This window comes from Anoplopoma fimbria, chromosome 24, assembly GCF_027596085.1.
Source record: "Anoplopoma fimbria isolate UVic2021 breed Golden Eagle Sablefish chromosome 24, Afim_UVic_2022, whole genome shotgun sequence".
Classification (NCBI taxonomy): Eukaryota; Metazoa; Chordata; class Actinopteri; order Perciformes; family Anoplopomatidae; genus Anoplopoma; species Anoplopoma fimbria.
In genome coordinates, this window is record NC_072472.1 from 19,861,222 (window position 1) to 19,887,063 (window position 25,842).

Here is a 25,842-nt window from a genome sequence, read left to right on the forward strand (position 1 = left end):
TATATATATTTTTTTTTTTTACCTCTTTTGGGACATTTTGACATGAGTGAAATCTCCTTAACAGCGTTAAATTGGCTCATTTGCAGTGTTTCAGTTTTGAGCTCAGGAGATTATGAATAAGTGATACTGCTGCAATCATTACATTCATCTGACAGCATTCCATTCAGATTCATGCAGTGTTGGAGTGTAACAGAAATGTCACAGGTTGGCCCTCATCAGACTGCCATTGTGACTTTGAAGTAAAATCTCTCTAATGAAACGGAACCTTCAGATAGGACGAACGTGTAAAATTGCCGGAGCATTTACGTAACAAGGTGCATTTTGAAAAAAAGACCTTCAGAAAAACTCACACACATGCTTAGTTGTAGGATAGACATTGTTTTAGTGTTTAGTGCCAATATTGAGCTTACTGTAAACGACGACAGGGATGGGGTACTCCATGAGGTTGGAGACCGACACCATCATGCAAGTGAAGATCTTTTGGTCTTTGAGCGAGGCATTGGTGATGAGCAGGCTGAACTTGTCATCAATGCTGACCCGCTCGGCGTAATCATCCGTGGCCTGAACTGTGGCTTGGTCGCTGCGGGCCTGTTTGATCAACAGATCGCCAGGAGTGCCGTCATCTTTCTCCTGAAGAGACAGAGGACCAACAGGTTTGGTCATTTTGTAAATCTAAACATCACAGTTCCTCATTCCTCAGTTACAATTTAGGATGCATTACTCAACAAAGATGTACAAAATGAAACTAGAGTCATTCAACAAACCTCCAAAGAACATCTAACTGTGATATAACTGACAGCTTTAACTTAAATGTTAATTTGAGGATACTGCCAAGTCACATTGTCTCTTCAATAATCAGCAGATTCATCACCACCGATCATTATTTATATCATTGTTACTGTTTAATTACACTGCAGATTAGGTTGATCCTTGTTAACCCAACATCTTCGATATGACATGGAAACATGTTTTATTAGGGACACAAACCATTAAACCAGCTCATGTCATCTGTTGTAGTTTCTCTCTAAAGTTACATGAGCATGTCTGGCACTTTCTCACAATCTGCTCTCCGTCACACTGTAAGATCATGTTTGCACAGTGTTCTGGCTATTGTAGCAGTGCAACACAGTTACATACATTTAGATTGGGCTGGATAACTGCACACTACAGGCCTATTAAAGATGACACTTGAAGCAAATGAAGAATCAAAGACCCACCTCTTCATTTTCACTCCAATGCTGATTCTGAAATTAAATTCTACGTTTAAAAAAAAAAAAACAGAAACTACTTGAATGTCCTTTAAATTCAAAATAACTTTTAGAATATCCAATAACTGGATTTGAACAGTAGTGAATAATCAAAGAGGCAACCTTTAGGGCTGCATCAAATGATTCTTTTTTATAATCAATTAATCTGCAGATTTCTTTTCATCGAACAATTACTAATTTGGTCTATGTCAAAACATGCCAATCACTAAAGCACAGAGTCACATGACATCTTTAAATGTCTTGTTTACTCTGACCATAAGTCCAGAACCCAAAGATATTCGGTTTTCTATGATATGACAAAGAGATGCAGCAGACCCTCCATTTTAAAGGCTTCAACCCGAGAAACTACAAGCAAGACAAGTACATTTAGCTAGAACCTTGGTTGATAAATATTCACCATCTTATTAAAGCTGTTGTGTCCGATGTTAAGGTGATGACATAAATAATCTCTGAATTTTAAAATTTGCCAAAAAACACCAAACGTACCAGTTTAAGTTTTTAGAGGAGGGCAGGACTCAAAATGCTCACTTCCCTGTACAAGCCAGGTTGCACCTACATTATTTTACAGCACCATTTGGTGTTTTTTCCACGATGCTGATTTTTTAAGATGGTTCACATATAAGGAAAATCATCAATGTGTTATTATATAAACCAAGTTTTCTTTTTTAACTTTACCTTTAAAACTGTTTTGTAAAATAATTTCAAGTGGTACAAAACTTTGTAGGAATACATATAATATAATTTAAGAAAGTTTAAAATGAGGAATTTCAACATAAACAGTGTTACAACATAATTTGTCCCGAATACAACATGTTGCATATGGCTATGGGAATACTTTGAACGGAACGCCCTCGCTTTTCTCAGCAGACTTAATATGAGACCCGTTTTTAATCATATTATGACTTGTTTAGTGACGTCACAAATTCAACAACACTTATTATATGATGTGTAATAAGTTATTGTTGTAACAGTCTTTTTCGTCCTTTTTTGGCGCTCCTTGTACTGGTACTGTAACATCACGAATAGATGCACATCACAACCCAATGGATGTGCTTATTTATTAACGTTGCCTCTGTGATATTTATCTTCTCAATCTTGATGGTCACTCAGTTGTGATGAAACTGATACACCAAAGAAAAGCCAAATGTATTATATGGGCCTCCTTATCCTCTTTTTCCATGTCAGTGAAGGTCTTTAAAAATTTTATTTTTATGTGTCTCTTCTACTATGTAAACCTCCAACACGTCACAAGATATTAAAAAAATATTAAAAAAACAAATAGAGCTGTGACACTGTTTACACAAAAATGTTGGTAAAGACAGTATTGAATTTTTACTTACGTATTTCCACTTGACGAACATCAGATCCTCTGGTGCCGGAGCTCCACCGTTGCATGGTACAACAATGACCGCTCCATACACGGCAGTCACACCTTCTGTAGCCCCAACTGAAACAAAAAAGGTGACAGACTGTTACTATCATCAAACACATTCTCGACTATCACCTTTGCTATGGCAACGGCGGCGCATGTATGACTGTTTAGCCAACATCTTCACCGAGACCTGGCTCGGTCGTTCATCAAGGATCAAGCTGCACTTGATGGGTCGGACAGCAGGACAGAGAACAGGACTCCAGGGGACCAGAGGAGCTGGACTCTGGGTTAAAATCATGATGCTTGGTGCTGAAACACAGTGAAAGGATGGACAATTTTTTACCTCATGTTGAATTTTTAATGTGAAGTTGTCGGCCATATTACCTGCCCAGAAAATTGTTTTTGTTGCTGCTGTTTACATTCCTTATGATGGCAAATAAAAAAAAATGCACTACAGTAATGAACTACTGTGTTAGTCTTGCTTGTTTGTAATGTGTTTGTTGTTACAAATGGGCTACAACTGATATTGGTTGTGCATCTCTGTGTTGCATAATGACAATAAATTATCCTTGTTTCCTTGTATCCTTGGGGAGAGCAACAATCCTGACTTCTTGACTCAGTATTAGGTGTACAACAACAGTGGGAGTTGTAGTCCTGAGTGCTGCAGGTCGAGAGCCTGATCAGCCTTGTCTGAGCAGATGAGGTGAGCAATACGTACTCTCCCCAACTTCGAGTGGTGTCAAACCTCAAAAGTTACAACAGATGTTACAGTCACAGGGTGAGAGAATAAGAGTGCTTGTGGGATTCACAACTTTGTCTGATGAGGAGAAGCCTGATGCTTTGATCAGAGTGGGGCAGGAAGAACAGAAGAGTCAAATTTAATATGGGGCTTGTTTTCCTGTGAGGTTGGACTGGGCAGCTCCTCCCAAGTAGAAATATCTAGAAATGGAGGGTTGTGAACAAAGCAAATAAAGCTACACCACACTTTGTTGACACTCCAAATGTCACATCACCGCAATTTAAAGCATGCATTCGTTGGCGCCCAGCAGGGCCAAGCTCAGTGCTCAGTGTGCAACGCGAAGGAATGGTTTCCTCTGTCCACAGAAGTGAGGGAGCGCTGAGGTGGAGTAGTTGCTATGGCGGCACAGCCCAGTCATGTGCAACATGGGAGGAGGCAGAAAAAGGGATGGGGAGAAGATGGATGGGTGGAGGTCAGGGCAGAGTTGAGTGACACCAAGGTCTCCACGCTCCAACTCTTTCTCTTTGAGATTTTAGCAAAACAGGCAGAACAAAAATCGCCTCAGATTCTGGTCATTCCAGAGTGATGAGGCGAGAAAATTGCAACTGCTTTACCAAAGCCATGCCTGTTGCTCATCTTCTCTGACTACCTGATTTTTGATGATAACAACACAACCAAGTATCAGTTTCAATTCAAAGTAGATACTGTCGACAGTAATAAGAAAATTACCCAAATAACAAAACATAAAGTCATTTTTTCTCTATCATTATCAATAGATTACTCCAGCATCAGTGAATACATCACACATTCATCAATCCTGCTACTTGAAATCTACCAGCCTTGTGAAAAAGTGAGCGTATGACTTTCCTTATCCAAGATTTGTTAAATTGTACCATATTCTTTCCTTCCATATGATATAATGAGTAATGTCAGTTTTGATGGTTCTGTTTATTCAGAGAGCAGCCGGCGTTCTTTGAAAATCTAAAGAAACACAGAGAACTTCCAATAACACAAAGCTCCATTGTTTGTTTGTCTTTCTCTAAGGAGATCATGCTGAAAGCTGCATTCAAATGAAAGCAACCACATACACACAATACCCAAGACTATGATGATTGAGACCAGTGCCCCCCCACACAGGCAGAGCATGGTTGTAGTTTTTTTAGTTGAGCATGTATACACTCCCAGCTGTTTAGTTTGTCATACAGCTTCTAGAGAGAATGTGAAAGTTTGTTTCAGTGTAATGTGAAATATATGAGTTAGAAATGAACCACAATGACCTAAAGCTTTACATGGTCCAAATAAAGTTGTTCAAAGCAGTTATGACCTGTGACACTTTGACATAAATAATTAAAAGGTATATTCATGTACATTCAGATCACAAAGCTTTCATGCGGCTATAATCAATAAAAATACCAATGTGTTAAATGACAATGTGAAACAGCAGACACAATCGTATCCTCTTACAACGGTTCGCGTGATATCTTTTGAAAAGCTACTCCTCGTTTTTTTTTTGGGTGTTTTCATACGAAAGTCCAGCAACGCATCAATTTCTGGTCATTACAGGATTACGGTCTTTAAAAGTCTGCTTCTGTCTTCACAGGAAACAACTTAGTTAGGTTTCCGCAGCAAAACTACTTAGTAGGTTTAGGAATAGATCGTTGTTTGGGTTAAAATCTACTAGAGCTAGAGGGAATTTCCAAAAAGACGGTCCTAAGCAATTGCCCATTATCTTATTTTGGACAGTTTAACACAAGTTATGTGAAAAATACTTCAACATCTACTAGAGCTACAAGAGAGGGAATTTCCCAGAACGTACGTAGACGGGTCCTAAGCAGAATTGCCCATGATCCCCTATTATATTTTGGACCCAACAATGTGGTGCTCTGTAAACTCTGGACATTAGAAATGGTTCCTCACAGCAGTACAACTGCTATGTGCCAACACTTGAAGCCAAAGTGTCCCGGAATGATGTGTCCAGAAGGCAGCGGCAGCAAGACGGCACCGTATCCTGTTTCCTTTTTGTCACAGCCAAAGCATGATATATTTGGATTATCAACACACATAGTGTTTCTGTTAGTAGTAATCACTTGTAATTATTTTTTCTAAATGTTTTTTCATCGCCCCCATGTTAGAAGTAATTTTGGTACCTCTGCTGCTGGCCAAACAAATCTGTTTTTGCAGGATTGACAGCTGCAGATACTTTACGCCTTTCCTGGAAAATCTCAACAGCAAGAAAATGGTGTTTAATATCTGGAATATATAAAAGGAAGGCTTGTATTAGCACGAGCAGTAATCAAACTTTATCAACAGAAAGTCCAAATAATGAACAGAATCTCACAACAGAGGGAAGATCTGGAGACAGACACATTCAATCTGTAAAAAAATGTATCATCATGCACTATGCATACCAAACAGGCCATTTACTGATCACACATCAGCCCACCAAACAATAAGTATATGAGTGAGTGAGTGAGTGAGTGAGTGAGTGAGTGAGTGAGTGAGTGAGTGAGTGAGTGAGTGAGTGAGTGAGCCAGAGATTGTTTTTGTCTGTGTATGGATGCCTATCCGCATGAGTCATCACAGGGGTTTCTGCCATGGCAGTGATCAAAGGCAGACTGGGAGTCAGACTGTAGGGGGGATAAAAATGGAAGCTTGGTTGGGGGGGAAGCAATGATCCTGCTGTCTGTTGACTCTGTGTCTGTCGTCAGCATACGAAGGTAGGACATGTTAAAACGTCCCCCACACAATGTCCGTCGGCAGATATGAACTACAGACTTCCCCTTGAGAGGCCTCAGACCTCCTCCCCACCTCGTGGTAACATGTGTCCTGAATGAGGACTCTTAAACACAAACCTGAGAACCTAGTTTTCATACTTGATTGCCTTTCTTTTCCCTAAAGATGACGAGGTTCCCCACCGAGGGACACTGGTTAAAACTTCAGGGATTTTGGATAACTCTAAGAGGTAAATGATGGATTCAATGTCAGCACTTAAAGAGGACAATCCCGCACCATCTGCAGGGATCCTCACCCCCGTGTAAAAGTACACCTCTGGAGGCCTGCAGCCAAGCTGTTGGGGTCAATGTCAGTAATGGATCGAGTTGCTGGCACTTAAAAGATAATTTGTTGCCAGCATAAACGGCAATCAAAAGGCCATATGTACATCAATGCTTATGTCAATATCTCCCAGCAGCACCATCTGTCTCAGGCTGACATGAAGCGAAAGGGGAGACACTCACGTATTGTGGTCACACATTGACAACCATCATTTGTTATAACACCTCCTATGATATATCAAAAGGCCCATTTTTGATTGGCTGGCATTGTTTTCTCTAAAAACTAATTCACAGTTCACAAAAGCTTTTTAAATGACCAATATAGTTAAACCTCTTGTGGGACATGAGTGTGTGTGATCGTGGAGAGTGATGATGTGAAGGTCATGTAAACGTGCCTCTACAATATCCAGCAGAAGAGCTCGACACTTCCTCAGAGCGTTCAGCAAACGGGCCCAATAAAAGAGCAGCCTACAAGTCTGCTCAGCCTTTTATTCAAAAATACATCTTCAGTTCATAGACAAGGGAACATCATCTACTCTATACATGCCATCACTGACACATATTTGTGGTTTAAATTTTTTTTTTATGGAAATAACTAATAAAATACAAAACGCACATACAAAGAAATTATGCATTTTTTTTCCTACTGTTTTTTTTTTTTTATTATTGCTTATTTATAATACTTGTTTTATTTTATTTTTATTTTTCATTTTTTATTTTATTTATTTTTTATCTTATTTTTTATTTTTATTTTTAGCTTGTCTTCTTCTGCTATGTCTCTTGTGTGCACTTTACTCTGCGCTGTTGTAAGTCTGCAAATTTCCCCGCTGCGGGACTAATAAAGGATTATCTTATCTTATCTTATCTTATCACAAAATAGTATTACCAGTAAATATTTCTAAAGAGTCACATTAGCCAAACAGAGAAAATAACAACTTGCAGCACCTCTAAGGCAAGTTAGTGTGTGCTACTAATAAAATAGTAGCACACACTAACATAATATAATAAAATCGTACTAGAAGGGTGTGGCGGAGGCTGATTCTAGTAGCTGCCTGCAGGGTTAGGCTCACTTAGTGGTCACTCAGTGGCTTAACAATCATCCCTACTCTTCCATCTGCCCTTACATGTCTCACAACATTTTTCTCTATTCCACACACACACACACACACACAGTTTGCTGCATTCCAGCACAGGCTTTAAACATGGGAGCTGCTTGTTGGTTTAGGCACGTCTCAGCTCAAGATTTTAAACACCATCACTGCATACTGAGACATGCGAAATGAAAAATTAAAGCAAATTGATCTTCTTTTGCATGGCGTTGACAGGGGAATATTAAGTATAATAAAGCCTGGGTAGTCTGCAGCTGCACAAAGGGAGCACAGGCAGTCCTGAAATACACTTTGTTTACCTTTGCATTATTCTAATCTGCCACAGCGCTACCACTACAGAGAAATCCATCGGGTTACTTTTGGCAAGACAGCTCAGGTTTATGCAGAGAAAACAAAACAGTCAGCATGGCTTCCTGTTGCCAGCTGGATCTGAAGAATAAGGACAAGGCCAATGACTTGTGGTGTGGAGGTCAGAAGAGGCCTGGTGAGTCCCAGTGGATTCCTCTGGCAGAGTTTAAATTACTACCTGCCACCACCAGCATGTCTTGAAACAGAGGTTTGCTGTTCAATGCATTCCTGCCTGCTTTGTCTTTATCATGCACATACACATACTAAGTTTTGCAAAGAGTGCCATATACCTCCTCAAAATGCCGTTATGGATTTACAGGAGCAGTTTTTATAGCAGTGTCCTCCTCTAGCCCCGTGCTAATTCAATCCAGCACTCTCAAAAGCCTCTTAGCAACACTGCTATTGTTATTAAGATTGTGTAAACCTAACCAACCAGTGCATGGACTCATTTCTCATTTCTCTTTCTACGCCTCTGGTGGTTAGGGGCCGTATTTCTGGGGTTCCAGTGTAGCCAGCAGATATCTGGACCCTGACTCCTTTTTTTTTTTTTTTTAGATGTGAGACTGAAGTTGAGAGACAACGTGTATGACTAGATTGTTTTAAAAGTAGCCAGTTTACAAGCTAAAACTAATTATAAGCTAAATCATTATCAGACGATAGCCAATGGTTTCAGACATTAAACTACACCAATGCGTACTGCTTTTGGTCGTATAGTTTTGTGCACTCTGCTAAACTACCTGCGACACCAAAACAAAACAACAAAGTTGCCATGTCCGTAACTTGTCATGTAAAAATTCCACCGCATATTACCTACCAAATTTTGCCAAACACAGAGGACATGTGATAGTATTAGTCCCATGCAAATCGGCATCCCTCAAATTTACAATAGTAAATATTCCCATACTCATAGGGCTTCACTCACCAATATGGAAAAAAGTATTGAAAGATTTCTTATTCTCCACCTTGAAATTTGATCTTTTGATTCACTATGGACTTCACTAATGATGTGATATTTGCTTCAAGCTATTAAGTCACATCACCATCAATTTATTACCATTGTAAACTGACCCTGAGTCAAGATACTGCATGATACTTTCATAAGACACAGGCCTCTGTAGAAGCATAAACACACCTTGGCACATCCTATGAGTTCATAAGTAACAGTGCCTGCTAAACTTGAAACCTCAACTACCTCAGTCTCTAACCAAAATGTGAGCATAAATATCAGAGAATCCAATTCGCTTCAGTGCCATGTCATTCTTTTTCCAGTTACACTTACCCCTTACGTTTTTCTTGCTGTTACACAAGGTTGTGATTGTGATGATGATCATGACCCCAGTGTCCTTATAGTGTAGCAATGAAGTAGAATTCTAACCATCAGTAGCTAAACCCTGTCAGACCAACAGTAAGCCATTCTTGGTAAAAAAAATAATTAACAGATTACAGAGTACGAGTGGGCAGCCCTGAGCACAATACACTTTGTAATCTCTTCTCTCCACTCACACTAGCAGTGGATAAATACACTGCTTTCAGAGAGAAAGGCAATGGGAGAGAGAGAGAGAGAGGTTGAACAAGCATCAGTGTACAGTTATTGTGGAAAACCTTGTACGGGCACGTTGCCAGATGGCGCGCTTATCAAATGGCCCTGCAGTACAACACACAACCTGTGTTTCGTCAATGGATCACTTAAACGACAACAAATCCAATACGTTCATAAACCTTAGCTTCAGATGCACAGAAAGTAAAGAGAACGTTGGTAACAGAGATATGTGCATGAATTTATTTGACTTTCTACAAAAAGACATATTTCCACAGAGGGTTAGGCTCTAACATCCATTCACACGCAGACGTGGTTTCTTCTGCAGAGACATGCACTTCATCTGGACACTGACTGGGGCATTAAGTTGTTGAGAACAGCTCACCGCCTGCAGCTTCTGTGAAAGATTTTTCCCAACGCTGCAGGTGTTAGAGCACAGTCCTATCATTATCCGGCTGCCTCTGACCCTCCCTCCTGCTTCAGTCCCCCCCCTCTTTTGGTCTCTCCTGTCGGTTCCTAACCGAGTCTTACAGCCTGAATGAGTGCTTTGATCCGGCTCTAATCCTCCACCATGCTGCTTGAGAACTTTACAGTCGGGAGCAAATTGATTGACAGTTCATAATCCCCTTCTTTTGCATGCACTAACACACACACACACACACACACACACACACACACACACACACACACACACACACACACACACACACACAAAGTGCCTGCCTTGTCCTCACCCCCCATTAATCAAATCAAAAGTCCTGCACAAAGCAATATGTATTTTCTTTGGTATGAGGTTTGGAGCAGCTGGACAGCCAAACAAGTAGGGCTGGAGGTCGAGATAAGGCAGCACTCTTTGTGTTTGCTTTTGCCTTTGGTACTGAGAAGTAGACCTGACTCACACACATTGTGCTGAGTTAACACTCCCCCGGGCCTAACTAGATAACACAGGTATCAGGGCATGAATACACTCTTCAATTGTTTTTGTTAGGAGGTGTGTGTGTGTGTGTGTGTGTGTGTGTGTGTGTGTGTGTGTGTGTGTGTGTGTGTGTGTGTGTGTGTGTGTGTGTGTGTGTGTGTGTGTGTGTGTGTGTGTGTGTGTGTGTGGAAGGGATGTAGGAGGTCTCCTTATCTCAAAAAAACGTTCTTGAAATTTCAGATGTGCTTCTCATCCAAAAATGTAGCAAAGTGGTGAACTTTTAAACATGACAGACTTATTTCTTGTATTTTTCTTGCGCTCTATATACGTAAAACCAATTTTCCTTCTGGCACAAATAAAGTTGAAGTTGAAAGGTCAAGAACAATAGAAAAACTGTTCATGGTTGTTCAATATGTCTTAAATATTATCTTTAAGCACTATCGATAACACAGCTGAGACAGAGCAAGCCATCAATAACAGCACATAAAGCTCTTTGTTCCTCACAAGGACAGGAAGAGGAATGCCAGGGAGGACACGGCCTTGACTTGATTCAGGCTCTGAATGTAGCATCCAACCCCCCGCCCCCCCCAAAAAAAAAAAAAAAAAAAAAAAAAACAGCACTCCTCTGCTACAAATCATCAGGACCCAGCATACCAGGACCGTAAGCAATGGGACAACAAGGCTGGACACCAGGGATGTTTGGAGTCTTTTCATTCCTACATCAGCTACTATTGTTTGAGATCAGATTTCCTTCATTCCCACATACACCTGCCACTGCCAAAAAGACTCCTGGTACGCCACTAAGTAAATAAGACATGGGTTAGCTTGGTCAAAGAGAATGATTTAAAAGCTGCATTTTCAAATCTTAACTTGTTGTCAGATTTTAATGCAACTGGAGATATTGATATGAACCTTCTCTAACTGTCTTCAGGCTTGGTGATTTGACTTTGTCATCACATATCTGAGAGGCTTTTTTTTTCACCGTTTTATGAATGTGGTTATCCTCAAAAGTATTTCAGAAATTTTCTAAAGTATGATAGTATTCATGGAATGTAATTTGCAGAATATGGATTCATCTAGGATAGACTGCTGTACCACACAATAAAATGCTTTGTCGTCTGCTTTTTTTTTTTTTTTTTTCGTGTAGCAATTACAAAAACATCACCCTAGTAAATATTTACACCAGTAATTCAATTTGACTCCAGTGGGGAAAATATAGTATTCATTGAACATGAAATTGTAGCACTATTTTCTCCCCCTTTAGTCTGAGGAAAGAAAGATGTAAAAGTCAGGGTCTTTTACCATTCTGAGCTGAAAAGGTGTTGATTTGTTTGCTGGTAAAACCAGAACATAGGCTATGCAAATATAGCATGTGTGAATATGCACACACACACACACACACACACACACACACACACACACACACACACACACACACGCTGGATAAAATGTTGAACAGGTGGCTGCGAGCAAAACATCCCCATTTCTCTGTACGTGTCTCCCTCCAGCCAGGATCCAGCCAGGAGTCCCCACAAATAGAAGAAGTCACGGAGGTCAAACGAACTCTTCCCACTGCCTCTGAAGTGGCTCAATGGGGGGGGGATCTGAGGGGGTCGGCTATTTATGACAGAGAGAGAGAGAGAGATTGATTAAGGGACGGCCGTGGGTTCAAGTAAAGCCAGAACAAAAGGCGAATGTGATTTAAAAACCTATTGACCCAAGCAGAAATAGGTAGGATGAAGACAAAGAGACTCCTTCTAAAAAAGTACATTAAATATAGAAAATAGCCCAAACAGAAACCTGTAATCACTACCTCCAACACCAGAAGAAATAGAAAGTGTCCAGTGATTTTAAGATCTGGACTTTAAAAGCTTCTGAGACTATTTTTTGGGGGGTTAAATTCTAGAAAAGCCTGTAACAGATTTATGATACCAGTTGCGAGATGCTTGAAATCTTCAACTGTACTCAAAACAGAACATTGCAGGTCAAATAACAGATGATTGCTTCTGCAAGTTAAGCAAACAAATTGTTTTACATGAAAGAGATACAAATTTGATCTGATTTGACTTCAAATCAGTTCATTTTCACAATTTAAGCTCGTATTTCTGCTCCAGCTGGCTTTTCATCATATTATTTTTGTCATATGTCATCATCTATTTTATTGTTGAAAAGGGTTGTTTTGTTTGCAACAAACCTGTCGTTGGAAACACAACTGAGCTGCTTATTGAGCCCCTGTTCAACACTGAGGGCTTCCTTCTGAGACCAATTGGATGTGGATGTGGTTTTGTTCTTGCTGATGTTCTCATGGTTTACATTTCTCACAGAGGCCCCTGTTTTTAAAATCACATGAAATGTGCACGTCAGTGGCCACAGCTTTGCGTTATGGAATGGCAGACCACTATGCAACAGGAAGGAACAAAGACCTGCATCTCATGTTGATGTTGATGTCGTGTTCAGAACTCAGCTTCTACGTTTTTTGTAAATTTCCCCGCTGCGGGACTAATAAAGGATTATCTTATCTTATCTTTTCCTTCTGCATCTCTGAGGTGACCCCATGTTACAGCTGGCCTGCACTCAATGTAAAACACACACCCTTCATATGAACTTTCTCATCAGCTGTAAACTGGCCTCTGTGTGCCCTGCACGAGGTGCCTCTGGTAGGAGAAGGAGATGGAAAGACAAGTACCCTTGAGAATTGAGGCTAATTCATTCTCTATGGAAAAATGCCCTCTGCTCCTTCAGCAGGCTGCAGAGGCACCAGCATGTCTGGAGAGCAACATAATGCTCGTCAGCGGAGGTGGACGCAAACATGAGAATGCCTTTTGTTTAAAAAAATAAACCCTATTTACTTACTAACCACCTAATTTGCCAAAAAACAATGAGCGCTGCGAGCATTTGTTTCCTTAGCTCAGGAGTAAGTCTGAGTACTGCAATTAAGAGAGACAAAGAAATGTTGACCTTCAGCAGATGCCCTGCCATTATACCAGTTAGCGTGCGTGCATAAAGCATGCCTACTCAGCCAGCCTGTTGTCTCTCCCACTGCGTCAGCTAGCGACGCTTGGTCGGTGCTCCTTGGTGTCTGACATGACGCACTGAGGCAGCCGTATTGTCTGTATGCGACCCACCAGGCTGTCAACCAGCACCAACGTAAACACACCGAGTCCATTACCAGAAACACAGAGGGAGACAACGCCCCATGGTTATCAGAGTGGGTATTAATGGACACCGCCTGTCAAGAGATGCTCTCTAGCAAATGGTTAACAAAAGCGTCCATCAGCAGCTAAATGCTCAGGAGCTCCAAGCTGGGCTGATATGGAGGAAAGAGACACTGAGCAGAGCTGTGGAGGGGAACTTTATCCTGACAAGGTCTCTGGACGTTATCAGGAAAATACTAATCTAATCTAGCCCAGAAAGTAGGGGACTCAGGCCTATCTCAGCCTTATCTAGGAACTATGTACATATCAAAAGGATTAACTATTAAACACCACGGAAAGAATAGAATAGTTTGTGAGACGCTGACAATTAAGAGGGAAACCACAAACGGCTGCAGTAACGCTAGGTTTGAATAAACTTTTGGCTCACCTATTATGGACTGTAACACTTAAAAACAAAAATCCCCTCCTTGTTTTCTTTACTGTATCATTTATATGCTTCTATATCAGAACCTTTGACATACAGTGAAAATGATGTAGGCCACACTCTCATTTCATCCTCTTGCATCGGCCCTTCCCTTTGCCTCTCTCTCCCTGCTTTCCCTTCAGAAATGTGAACAAGGCAGCGGTCAGAAGCCTAATCTCCTTGATTCAAAATGACAAGCTGGAAACGATGCTCACTTCATGCACCATTACTTCCAACTGGAGTGTCAACTAAGGGACAAATTTGGTCCTATTTCACAATGCTAAATAACTAAAATAATAAGAATTACATTTGTAATTGCTACAGATATATGTTAAGGTGTTTTAGGACCTAAAATATGGGGTTCAAAATAGTCAAGATAGAAAACAATATGCAGATAAGGGATCAAACAATCTACAAAGAATGTAAGAACACAAACGTAGTTATAGTGAACTGTAGTGTTTGATGATAGTTAACTTGTTTTGTTCTTCAGCTCTCATCCCACTTTAACCTAATTATGCAGGCACACAGGCATGAGTATGTAACAGCCCCAGGTCTGAAATGGGACAAAGGTCAAACAATGGGGCCTTTAGCTGCAAAGGGGAAAACAAGTTTTAGTCATATGACATGTAAGATGTGAGACAGTTGTGACTAGAACAATACTGCCTGGAATGTAGCAGCCTGTGTTTTTCAGGTTTGTCAGTGTGTGAGTTAAGATGAAATAATGGCAAGAAACGCTGACAGCAATCTGTTCTGTTGAAAAGATGTATCCTCAAGGTGATGGCACCAATTTATACAATGCCAACAGCCCATTAACGGGAAATTAATAATTTAGTCGAGTGTGATTATGGGCGTCTGATTGTAGGCCGTCTGTAGCGCCAGACATCGCTTGAAGAGTAATTTGCCCCGAAGCACTGCATTTTACAGGAAGAGCAAGAAAATAAAGTTGTTCATGCATTTTTTATTTCTTTATATACATTGTATAATTTTGTGGAGCCAAGCAAACCTGATGAATGATGACATTCAAATGTTTTTTCATATTCTATGTACTCCTGACTGTAGAATATGTCACCATAAAATATATGAAGGCCAACTCATGCAATGGAAAAAAAAATACTGTGATAAACCATTAAAAAAAACCCAGAAAAACTGTGCTTACATCATCCACTTACTGCTCAAACCCTGTTTTACAATCGTCACAAACCTGAGAGTTCTCACTGTGAGAAAATACTCATTCTAAGTGTATTTAGTGTATGAAATAAAGAAACTATAGGTGGGGGTCTACTCCCTTTCTCTGTTCAGTCTTCCAAAAAGGAGTTGGAATTTTTGCCCCCAAGTACTCAACCGTTTTCTTTATATGATCAGCTCCCAAAAGAACTCTGCAAGTTTTAACTTGACCAAAATTCTCCAGGCAAAAAGAACAGACTGTTCTACTCAATATGAGTAGTCCATGCGCAAAATGACTCCTCATAATTTCTTCAGGTTGCCACATACAGTGCAGCCAGAATTGATCTTTTGACTGGGTTTAGATTTGTAGCAAAACCAGCTTTTTTTTCTTACTCTGTGGACACAAGCAATCCTTTTAAACTTTAAATATGTGAAATGACCGTTCTGTCACCGTCCCCTTCACGGCAGTTCTAGGGAAGATATGCAAAATGTGGATACTGTAAAGAGCAACAAACTCAGAGGTGGAAGGATGAAAATCCACTCATTACACCACCCATGCCACTGATGGGATGAACAACTTGACAGGTTAATTGCTCCTTAATCTTAATAAAGCATACATTTTTGATAGTTCTAAACAAAGTCTGCACTTTTTCACTCTTTGGCTCAACATTGCTAATCTTAAAACCTTTATGGACACAATTGTGAGTATTAAGTGACATTGGTGTGTCTCAACCAGAACTCTTTACTGTCCAACTCGTACTCAAGTCAACATCATTATGTTAGTGCACACAAAACATGTGGGTACACGCAGGGGCGCCGAAAAGGGGGGGTAAAGGAGACGGATTCTAGGGGCCCATGATGGAGGGGGGCCCAGAGAGGCCCCTAATGATGATGAAATTATAATACAGAAAAAATTCAGAGTTAGTGAGTTAGTATTCAGAGTGCTCAGTTCTTCCCCTACTGTACATGTCAACTGTCATGCTGTTCTTCTTTCACAAATATGGTAATGATAGTCAAAAATACCATTAAAATGCATAATTGTATGTAAAATAGCATCAAAAAATTTTGCAAAATTCTTTTCATGGGGCCCAAAATCCCTAGCGGCGCCCCTGGGTACACGCTCACTCAATAGTCCATGTACATAGAATCTGTTTTTTCCAAATAAGGACACTGGTGCCATCATACAGAACAGGACAATGTGAAAACAATATTAAAGAGTAGCTTAACTGAATGGCTGCACTTCAATAAAAGTGAGAGAAGTATACTGCATGTGACTAGTCAGAGAAGAGAGAGCTAAAGAAAGGCCAAGTGCAAGCCAGAGCAGTGAGGTCTGGAAGGGGGTCGGGCTTGAGATGGGCCAATTCCTCAGTGGCCTCAGGTTAGCTTTAACAGTCGCTGTGTATGTCAGCAAGAGACGTGTGCGTGTGCTGCACTTTTGCACTGCAGCTGTGTGGGGAGCCTCATAAATGAGAAAGGGGTACCTTTTCTCTCACAGCACGTTCTTATATTTGGGTGGCCATGGCAGAAAAACTGCACAATTGGTTTCAGTATCAGACAACTGTGAGACTGTTCTTTGTCCTGTTTTACCAGGAGGACAGAGAGATGGACTGTTCCAGAAGTATCCCTCAAAACAGAAATACCACCCTGCTTTCTTATCAGTGGTAAACATGCTCAGGAAAAAAAACTTGGCGTGGCTTTCACCGTTGAACGATACATAGCGAGAAAAATAAATGTCAGAAAGATTGACTCACAAGCCGCTGCTGCTACACACTGCTGTTGAATGTTGTCTCAAAGAGGCGGTAGTCCAGGATGAAATACCTGAGTGCTGAGACTATCCTGAGAGACAGCTTGGTGGTGGTGAATGTTATCTCTCACTGGTCCATGGGAGATCACCCTGGTATTTCCTCAATAAGGCCAAAGGAGGCAGAGCTTCCAGTGGTTCTCATCCAGTCCAGAGTTAAAATTAGACCTTAATACCCCTTGCCTCAGAGCAGAGAACAGCAATGTACAGCAGGTCAGGACCAGATGGAGTGGGGTTCTGACCTTAAATATATATGTTTAAGTATAACTTTGTATGGTGTTCCTCGATTTCCAGTTCAAGCCGTTATCTAATCTTTGGTGGGTAAATAGTTGATACGTTGAGAGCTAAAGCAGAAGGAGAGACAAAAGGAGGGATAAGGACAGTATGAGTGTGGGTGAGAGGGGTGTGTGTGTGTGTATGTGTGTGATAGAGAAAGAGAGAGAGAGCGAGAGGACAGTGAAAAGGGTTGTGGCCCTTTCAGCTGTCTCACTTGTCTTTGAACTTGTTCTTTTTGTTTGTAGTGCTCAGATTCCAGTTTAATCGGCAGTGTTCGGTTGTTCAGTCCCAGTGTGCACAGTGGACGGCTCTCTGCATGTAGTTTGAGCTGTGTGGTCATGGATTCAATCATTGATATTTCAGGGTCGTCTTGGGTTTGTTGCAGTGAAGGCTAAATAAAATCTCATGCTGCATACTTGTCATTCATGGCTTTGTTTTAGGAGGTTACAGAGCTGAGCTGGGTTATATGACTGTTAACGGAGTGTTGTAGTGATTTGTTTTCCCTGAGTATTTTGTCCTGACTGAATTCCAGTTTTTGGAATTCCCTGTTCTCTATTTAAATGAGTGTGATCCTGGGGTCAAGTCCGACAAGTGTATTTTCAATGGAAACAAGAGTGATGCTCACCTCTGTGCAGCATGGTGGCCTCGGAGATGCAGGTGGTGTTGAACCCAGGCGGGAGTCTTCAAGGACTTGGAGGGGAGCTGGCTTTGCCCTTTATTGTATCACCTGTTTTGCCTTTGTTCATGATTCAAAGCCTGTTAAAGGACTAGTGAATATATATCGTTCAAAGGGGTCCAGGTCGCTTGAGGCCATAGTTTTGAAATGGAGAAGAAACAAATGTTTCATGTCCAGGGGGAGATGTGTTTTAGGATCAGCAGACATGGATATTGAACCATCTCATGAGAGTTGCGTTCACAGTGGTATCAGTGACTCCGCCCCTCAGCAATTCATTCACCATGTACTGTTTACAGTGGGCGTTGAATATTTTAAATTATTGTAATACAGTAGTAAAACATATAAACTACAAGCTGTGCCTTTAGACTGCGCGTCGGTTAGCTAGCACATACATACAACACATAAGTTCTGTGTGATTATATAGATGTGATGAGTAAAGGGAGCCGGAAGTGATGTAAACAGAGCGTAGTATTTTTTCAGATGTCTGCGGCTTAAGATGGGTTAAAGTTACAGTAAGTAAATAAAAATAACGTTTTATCATAGTATCTCCCAGTTGCAAAGAGACAACTATCTAGTCTAGCCCGTCTCCAGGAGTTTGGCTCCAGAACCATTGCTATGCTTGGCTTAGCAATGGCTTAGGGGCGGCTGTGGCACATGAGGTAGAGCGCTTGTCCCGTAACCACAAGGTTGGTGGTTCTTAACATGCCGAGGTGTCCTTGAGCGAGACACCTAACCCCAAGTTGCTCCCCGGGCGCTTCATTGCAGCCCACTGCTCCTCCGGGATGGGTTAAATGCAGAGAAATAATTTCCCCATTGTGGGACTAATAAAGGATTGATTATTATTATTATGAGCCTGACTGTTGGTACCACTCTGCCTCTCGCACCAGCCCTGGTTCCTCACCCGCCAGAGAGGCCAGAGTTAGCTTTTTCTTGGTTTAAATTAGCTTATTACAGACTCTGACAGAAACTGTCAACAATGTCATCTGTACGCTCAACTGGAAACAAGATGAGAACCAACGAACCATGCTTCTCTCTGGACTGATCTGACAACATCTCACATTACAAGCATCTCATGCAGGTAACAGTGTATTGTGCGGTTTGCCTGGATCACAGACCTTAAGGCTGTTTTGGTAGGTTCTTTTGTTTCAGCATATTTGAGAACATATTTCTTTATTTCTGAAGCAAGAGGATGAAAGAGAGGAGCGAATAACGGGTCTCATTATTTATAGCATTGAGTCTCCCCTACAGGTGCAGCAGTGTGTTTGACAGCTCTTGGGAAAGTCATGCTGCAGAGCATTTACAGACGGGCCTTTGCTGCTTAAATTCAGTATGCTTAGAGCAGCTGATTCTTCATGTATTTGCTACATCAATATTTATAAGACAAACGCCTCTCTGTCACCTATTTGTTCCGTAAACTTTTAATCTGGAAAGGAAAAAAACATCTTATTTGAAGATGAATTGACACTCCTTTGATCTCAATTTGAACAACCTTATAGCACCTTAGGAAACTCAACGGGTGCTAACTAAAACTGTCTCTGAAAAATAGCCGACGTAAAGAAATTCCTAACAAAGAGGACAGTGGGACATAAATGTGCAAGACCATCTGAAAGACAAACTTGGGCTTGTGGAGCAGCAGTATTATGAGATGTGTCCCCTCATCTCATCTGGCAGCAGCTACCTGTCTCTACTGAGTCGTAGCAAGGACAAACACAGCACGAAACATCCCTAGACAGTCGTCTGGCAGATATTTCTTTCAGATAAGTGTTTCCTCAATATGAATTAAAGTACACACCAGTTTAACGTGTGCACAACAGAGCAATCGAGTTGTGAGCTTTTGAAAGATTAGACAGTACAAATTAAATCTACTGATAAAAGACTCAGTTTCATTCATGAGAACATTGATAGAAGATGTCAATACATATTGACTTAAAAGTTCCTTTTAGACCACATTGCTAAGCATATTGTCAAGCACATTGTTGTCTGCAATCTCATATGAAGTGCAAAAGCTGCTGTCACATTTCCTCTGAGTTACTCCTCAGTTACATTACATTACAGTCATTTAGCAGATGCTTTTATCCAAAGCGACTTACAGTCAGTAGTATATTACATATCATTCACCCATTCACACACTGATGACAGGCTACCATGCAAGGTGCCACCATCAGACTCTAACTAACATTCATTCACATCCAGTCCACACCGACAGCAAGCCTTCAGGAGCAACTTGGGGTTAAGTGTCTTGCCCAAGGACACATCGACTGCCGAAGCCGGGTATCGAACCACCGACCCTCTGATTGGAGAACTACCTTGCTCTCCACTAGGCCACAGCCAGTTAGAGAGGATCAGTGGCAGGGGGTGCAGTAACAGACAAACCATGTCCACAACAGACAGCATCCACTGCCCCGAAGTGTCCACCAGCAGAATGCTGAGTCCCTTCTGAATCACTACAGCACAAGGGCAGCTATTCTGTAGCTGAGCTGATATAATCAGAGGATCTTCCTACAGGAGCTAATAAAGAATGAAATGATTATGAGCGAGGTGTCACAGTTCTTCCTCCATACAGTCAGTAGCTCCATACTCCCTGTCACTCTGTCTCACTCTGTTCACCTGCCTGTCACTCTCTCTCAGTTCACTCTGGCCACTCCCAGTTCCACTTCCAGCTCACAGCCCCGCCCCCTCTCTCTCACCACACTCTCCCTCACTCACCCTCATGCAGTGCACCTGTCTGCCACACCCACCTCATCAGCACAATCCCTCTCACCTGCTCACTCTGCTGCACCTACACCCTGCAGTATAAATGCCCCACTCATTCACACACTCGCTGCCAGATCGGGCGTTGCATTTATGTCAGACCTTCCAGCAATTTCCCGTGGACTGATTTCCCGTTGCCGACCCTGCCTGCCTGTCTGGACTTCCCTGCCTTGCCTGTGCCCCGGTCAACGACTCAGCCTTCTGTCCCCGACCACGAGTTTAGCCTCTGCTTCCTCTGGTTTCCGTCTGCCTGATCCCCTGCCTGTTTCCCAATGTGAGTCTGACCCTGTCTGTCTGCTGTGTGCTCAGCTTTGAATAAAGCTCCAGAACTTTATCTGTCTCCTGGTCGTACTGCTTTTGGGTCCACACCACAATCTGTGACATGAGGGGAAGCAAGCTTTGTTTGCAGTGTACTCCTGAGACTGTGGCTCTGATGCACAACAAAAAAGAACAAAACTAGTTCTATGTTTTTAAATGCAGGAAACACCATGTACCAAGTAACCCTTGTCCTTATAAGATGATGCCGGTCGTGCACGGCTGGACTGACTGAGTTATAATTGGGTGCATGTAAGGATAAGGGAAGGGCAACAAAAAGCAGACAGAGATTATAGTCACATAAAGTAACTTTGTCTAGTTGGGTGAATTTAACCCAATGCCCATAAAAACTGAATTACTGCTAAGTTTGTGAAACTGTATTTCTCAAAGGGCTTTACAATTAGGCAAATTTTAATCATAAACACAAGTGTCGCCACAGTAGCATAGCAACCACCCTCCGGTTCCCCCCATGTAAGCACTGTTAGCTCCGTCAGCAGTGGCACTGTTGTCTGCACTGTTAGCGTTGTTGGCATGTTGATAGCCACTGAGAGGCGATCAAAATGCTACCAATCTTGTATCTTCTACCTTTTTAAATGAACATGTTCGACTGTAATATTCCACTTCACATCAAATCAAGCGCTTCCCAAACTAACATAAGAAGCCACCAGCAGGAGATGGAGCTGTCTTCACTTCTGGGGAACTGTGATGACTAGTCTTATCTTGATGCAAAGATTTGTATTTTAGCAGGAATGTAGCACCGCATGGAAGTGAAATCAATGCTTGGTTTATTTTAATGTGAAATTGTAAAAAGAAAATTGTCCCTGAAATCAATTATAATCGTGCAGGTCCTATTTTCTCCTATCAGAAAAAAGCCTGTGATGCAGAATAAACACCAGAAACAGGGCCAGAGGGAGAACCACAACCCTGGAGCTAGAAAAGCAGATTGACTGAGATAAGCCCACGGCAGTAAACATAAGTTTAAGACAAGCATAATGCCGGCTTTTACTGTGGGTCTTAGCACCATTCAATAGAATAATCCCTCAATTACTGTTCAGACTGTGTAAACAAACAGTGTAGCTCCAGCAAAGTGACGAACACAACTCATTCTGGTTGGGCATTGAAAGTGGGCATTGAAAATCAATTGTCCCATGGAGCTGTTGGCTGGTGTATTGAGATTAAGACCTAAAGACCTGTAAAGTTCTCATAGTGCGACGTGTTCCAGTTTGAAGTGTGTGTTGTCAGGGCTGTTAATTAAAATGGAAAGCTTCAAGACATTGAAGAGTTTGAGTCCTTCCATAAAAGAGTAGCACTCGCTTTCAGATTCATTACTTCAATATGATGCGTTGAAGTTAAAACATTAATATTGAAGACACTCAGCCACAGCTTAAAACATGAAAGCAAAAACAGACACAAGGCCAGTGACAGAGCCAAACTGCTGTCAACATTTCAAGGCTGCAGATTCTGTTTAATATTCAGCCAAAACTGCACAATAACAATACTACAGTATACAGCTGCCAGCACAGGTGTCCTGAAATTAAGACTATTCCACGAGCACACAAACGCACCACAATAGTTATGGAGGAAGAATAAAATATGTCAAATGAAATCCTAGATGTAGACTCTCAATCCAATATACCGTATTTTCCGCACTATAGGGCGCACTGGATTATAAGGCGCACTGTCAATGAATGGTCTATTTTCGATCTTTTTTCATATATAAGGCGCACCGGACTATAAGGCGCATTAAAGCGAAACAAAACAGTCAGTCAGTCAAACTTCCTCCACTTCCGTACCATTGATTCATTAATGTTGAATTCTCTCGCAGCTGCTCTATTCCCATGTTCTCCTGCGTGACTGATAGCCTTGAGTTTGAAGTCCGCGTCGTAAGCGTGTCTCTTGACAGGAGCCATGTTGGGTCCTTATACACACACACACACTGTAATATTATGGTGAAGCACAGTGTGTATTACTCCGCGACGCTCCTGACTACGGTGGCCGTGATGCTGCTGCGGTGCGGCTTTGTAGTTTACTAAGTCTACTAAAACATGTACAGAGCGCCGTGTACCACACAAAACCGCTTCGAGGTCAGTAAGCACAACCAGAATTAATCCATATATAAAGCGCTCCGGATTATAAGGCGCACTGTCGTTTTTTGAGAAAATTAAAGGCTTTTAAGTGCGCCTTATAGTGCGGAAAATACGGTAATTAACAGATCTTTCTTCAGACCCTGACTGTTGTCTGTCCTGAAAATGACGCAGTAACAATAACTGACAGCGAGAATAAGTAATCGGGTATGGTGCTATTAGCAGCTGTGACAGACACCTTTTCCTTCTTTTCTGCCTTGTTCTCTATAAAGCTACCATGTGTCCTCACAAATCAGAGGGAGGGACAAACCCTTTCTTTAATACTCGATAAATACAGATCTAAATGTTCTATGAATTGTAATGGCAGACTTCAAAGCAGACAGTTCAGTGATTATCCCCTTTAGATGCATTAATGTGAAACTCCTGTAGATTGGGTGAACATGAGGATGAGACCAGGCAGCATTCCTCCATCACAGGACTGAAACCTGAGAAGCTCGACAGCGCTGGAGATCCACAGCTAAATTCCTGTATGAAGCATTGTGTTGTAGCAGCAACAGCAGCCTCACAAGCACAGAGGTGGCTGTCAGCCTTCAGACCAAAAGCCTGCAGCTTCGGGCTGCGTGAGGTTTAGGATTACCAGCAGACACAGCGTGCTGGAGGGATAACAGCAAAAATAACAGCCGCAAGATTTTAAAGGAAAGTAAAGAGGAGCAGTGGAAAAATGATTGCAAATCTTGTCTTATGGAAATCAAAATGCCTCATGAATTCTAATACATTTAGATTTTAATTTTGTGACCATGTAAATACAAGGTTCTATCTGACTTTTTTTTGTCACAATTAAATCATGGACTTTTGACATTGCTTTGTGTTTTGTTTTAAAATCCTTGTGGGTTTAGTATTCCAAAGGATAGGGGGTACAGTTTTCCTGCTGGGATGACAAATCTCTCATGTTCAATATCTCAGGAGCGTTCTAAAAAAAAAAAAAATATCACAGTGAGAAGCTCGCTGTTCCTCCAAGCTCATGTAAGAGCAATTTGTAAAGTGGCCTCAACAGAGCCAGATCTTAAGTCATGGCATCTGACAAATTCTTACGGACTGTATCCCACTGACTGTGCATCTGAAAGCTTTGCTCATAAGTTGTTCGCCGATCTCTGTATTTGCTGAGGTTGCAGCTTTCCTTTGGGAAAGAGGAGACACATACATGCTTATGCAGATGAAACTTCCTTTCATCCTGATGTTAACTACCCGTGCATCAAGGTGTGTTTATCATTTGTACCGAAGGAACTGAAGAATTTGATTTGCATTTCCACTCACACAGAGACCTTGTAAAAAAAACAATGGCCACTTTGGCATCAATGCTCTCCTCCACACACATTGCTGTGTTAATTAAACAAAAGACTTCAATCCAGAATATAGTTGTACGTTTTGCCACCCTGTACTTTATCTCCCAAGTAGTACAACGTAAGAAATATTTCACAATAAAAGGAGTCCAAAATAATTCATCATGTCATCAGTGGCACATCCTGATTAGGAGAACATGAGGTTGTAAGCTGTGGTTCAAACTCCTGCAGGCTCATTCAAGTCAGTCTATTGAGTCCAAACCATCTTTGCTGTTGAATGACAACATCCAACAGCAGCAGCAGCACCATTATTTGGACTCTTACAAAGAATCGGGGAGCTGAGGTGCTGGGGACTAGGTAGGTGCTGTTAACTTTAGCTGGAAGTGCTTCAACACAAACAGGGTGATGTACAACTGCAGTGCTTTCATCGGGAATTAGGATCCTTCAGGGGAAAACATGAGATGAATGACTGCTTTGTGAAGCCACTGGGAAGTACCAATTAAAAGCAGCAAACAATGTCAACATGACCCACCTTCCTGTCTCCTCTGCTGCCCGTGTTGTCAGCCACCGCTCTCTGTCAGCCAGGCGGGGTTGCAACACTGCTCCACATCCCAGTGTACAGTATTAGGCCTAAACTGTACACTGTAAACTGCTGTGCCCTCTGCCCCTCCTGCATGTTTGTTCCCTACGTACATATACAATGTGTAGCACAATATTTTGGCAAGAGGAGAAATGCTTCTCTGTCAAATCCAGCTGTCTTTAAGGTGATCAGGATTAGTCGGCAAACCGACAGCCTGCTTGTGCCGAAATGAAATATTGTGAAACCAAAGCTGGATGGAGTCCCCGAGCAGACTTTGACCAGCTTAACAAACAGAGAAGAGACTAATAACATTTGCACCCTATGCACACAGTTTTCAGTATATCTGCATCAGGTGGACTTGAAGTTTCTTATGGCAAGAAAAATTAAGCAGGCAATGACTTCATTATCGTATTATAGAAGTATTTCATGAGGCAGCTCGCATAGCTTCATTTTTTAGCTCAACAGAACCCAGCTGACCTGAACCTCTTATTGACTGTCGGTCAAGTATGTTTGTTTAGTTTACAGAAAAACCTGACAGTCTGTTGGGCAATGAATCCATATCTGAGAGAATACACAATTCACTTTCTCCGGCTGGTAGCAAGTGTTTTCATATTAGTCCGTTGTACGTTTATGCACCTATGATCATTATCAGGCTGTTCAGTCTGGATTTCATAGATTGGAGTTCCCTGGCAGTATTCTTTCATGGATTTGTTCATCATTCATCTTTCTTATGTCCATTGGGTACATGGCTGGTTAAATGTCTATTCAGTGGAGTAATCACATACTTAAGGGATCACTGCTAATCGTGAGACCTGCATTTTTTTCCTGAACTCATAGATTAAGATACTGAATGCAGTGTCTCCATTTAGTTGGCAGCTTCCAAGTTCATTTTACC

The 25,842-nt window shown here is 41.5% G+C and overlaps 1 protein-coding gene across 1 annotated transcript in view; it reads right to left on the bottom strand.

Moving 5' to 3' along the window:
• Positions 1-25,842, bottom strand: part of alcama (activated leukocyte cell adhesion molecule a) — a 55,468-nt gene that overhangs the window by 23,126 nt on the left and 6,500 nt on the right. The window contains exons 2-3 of the mRNA XM_054626052.1: positions 2,609-2,715; positions 411-630 (exon numbers count right to left, since the gene is read on the bottom strand). Of these exons, the coding sequence (XP_054482027.1) occupies positions 411-630; positions 2,609-2,715 (327 nt within the window). The remainder of the gene's footprint in view (positions 1-410; positions 631-2,608; positions 2,716-25,842) is intronic.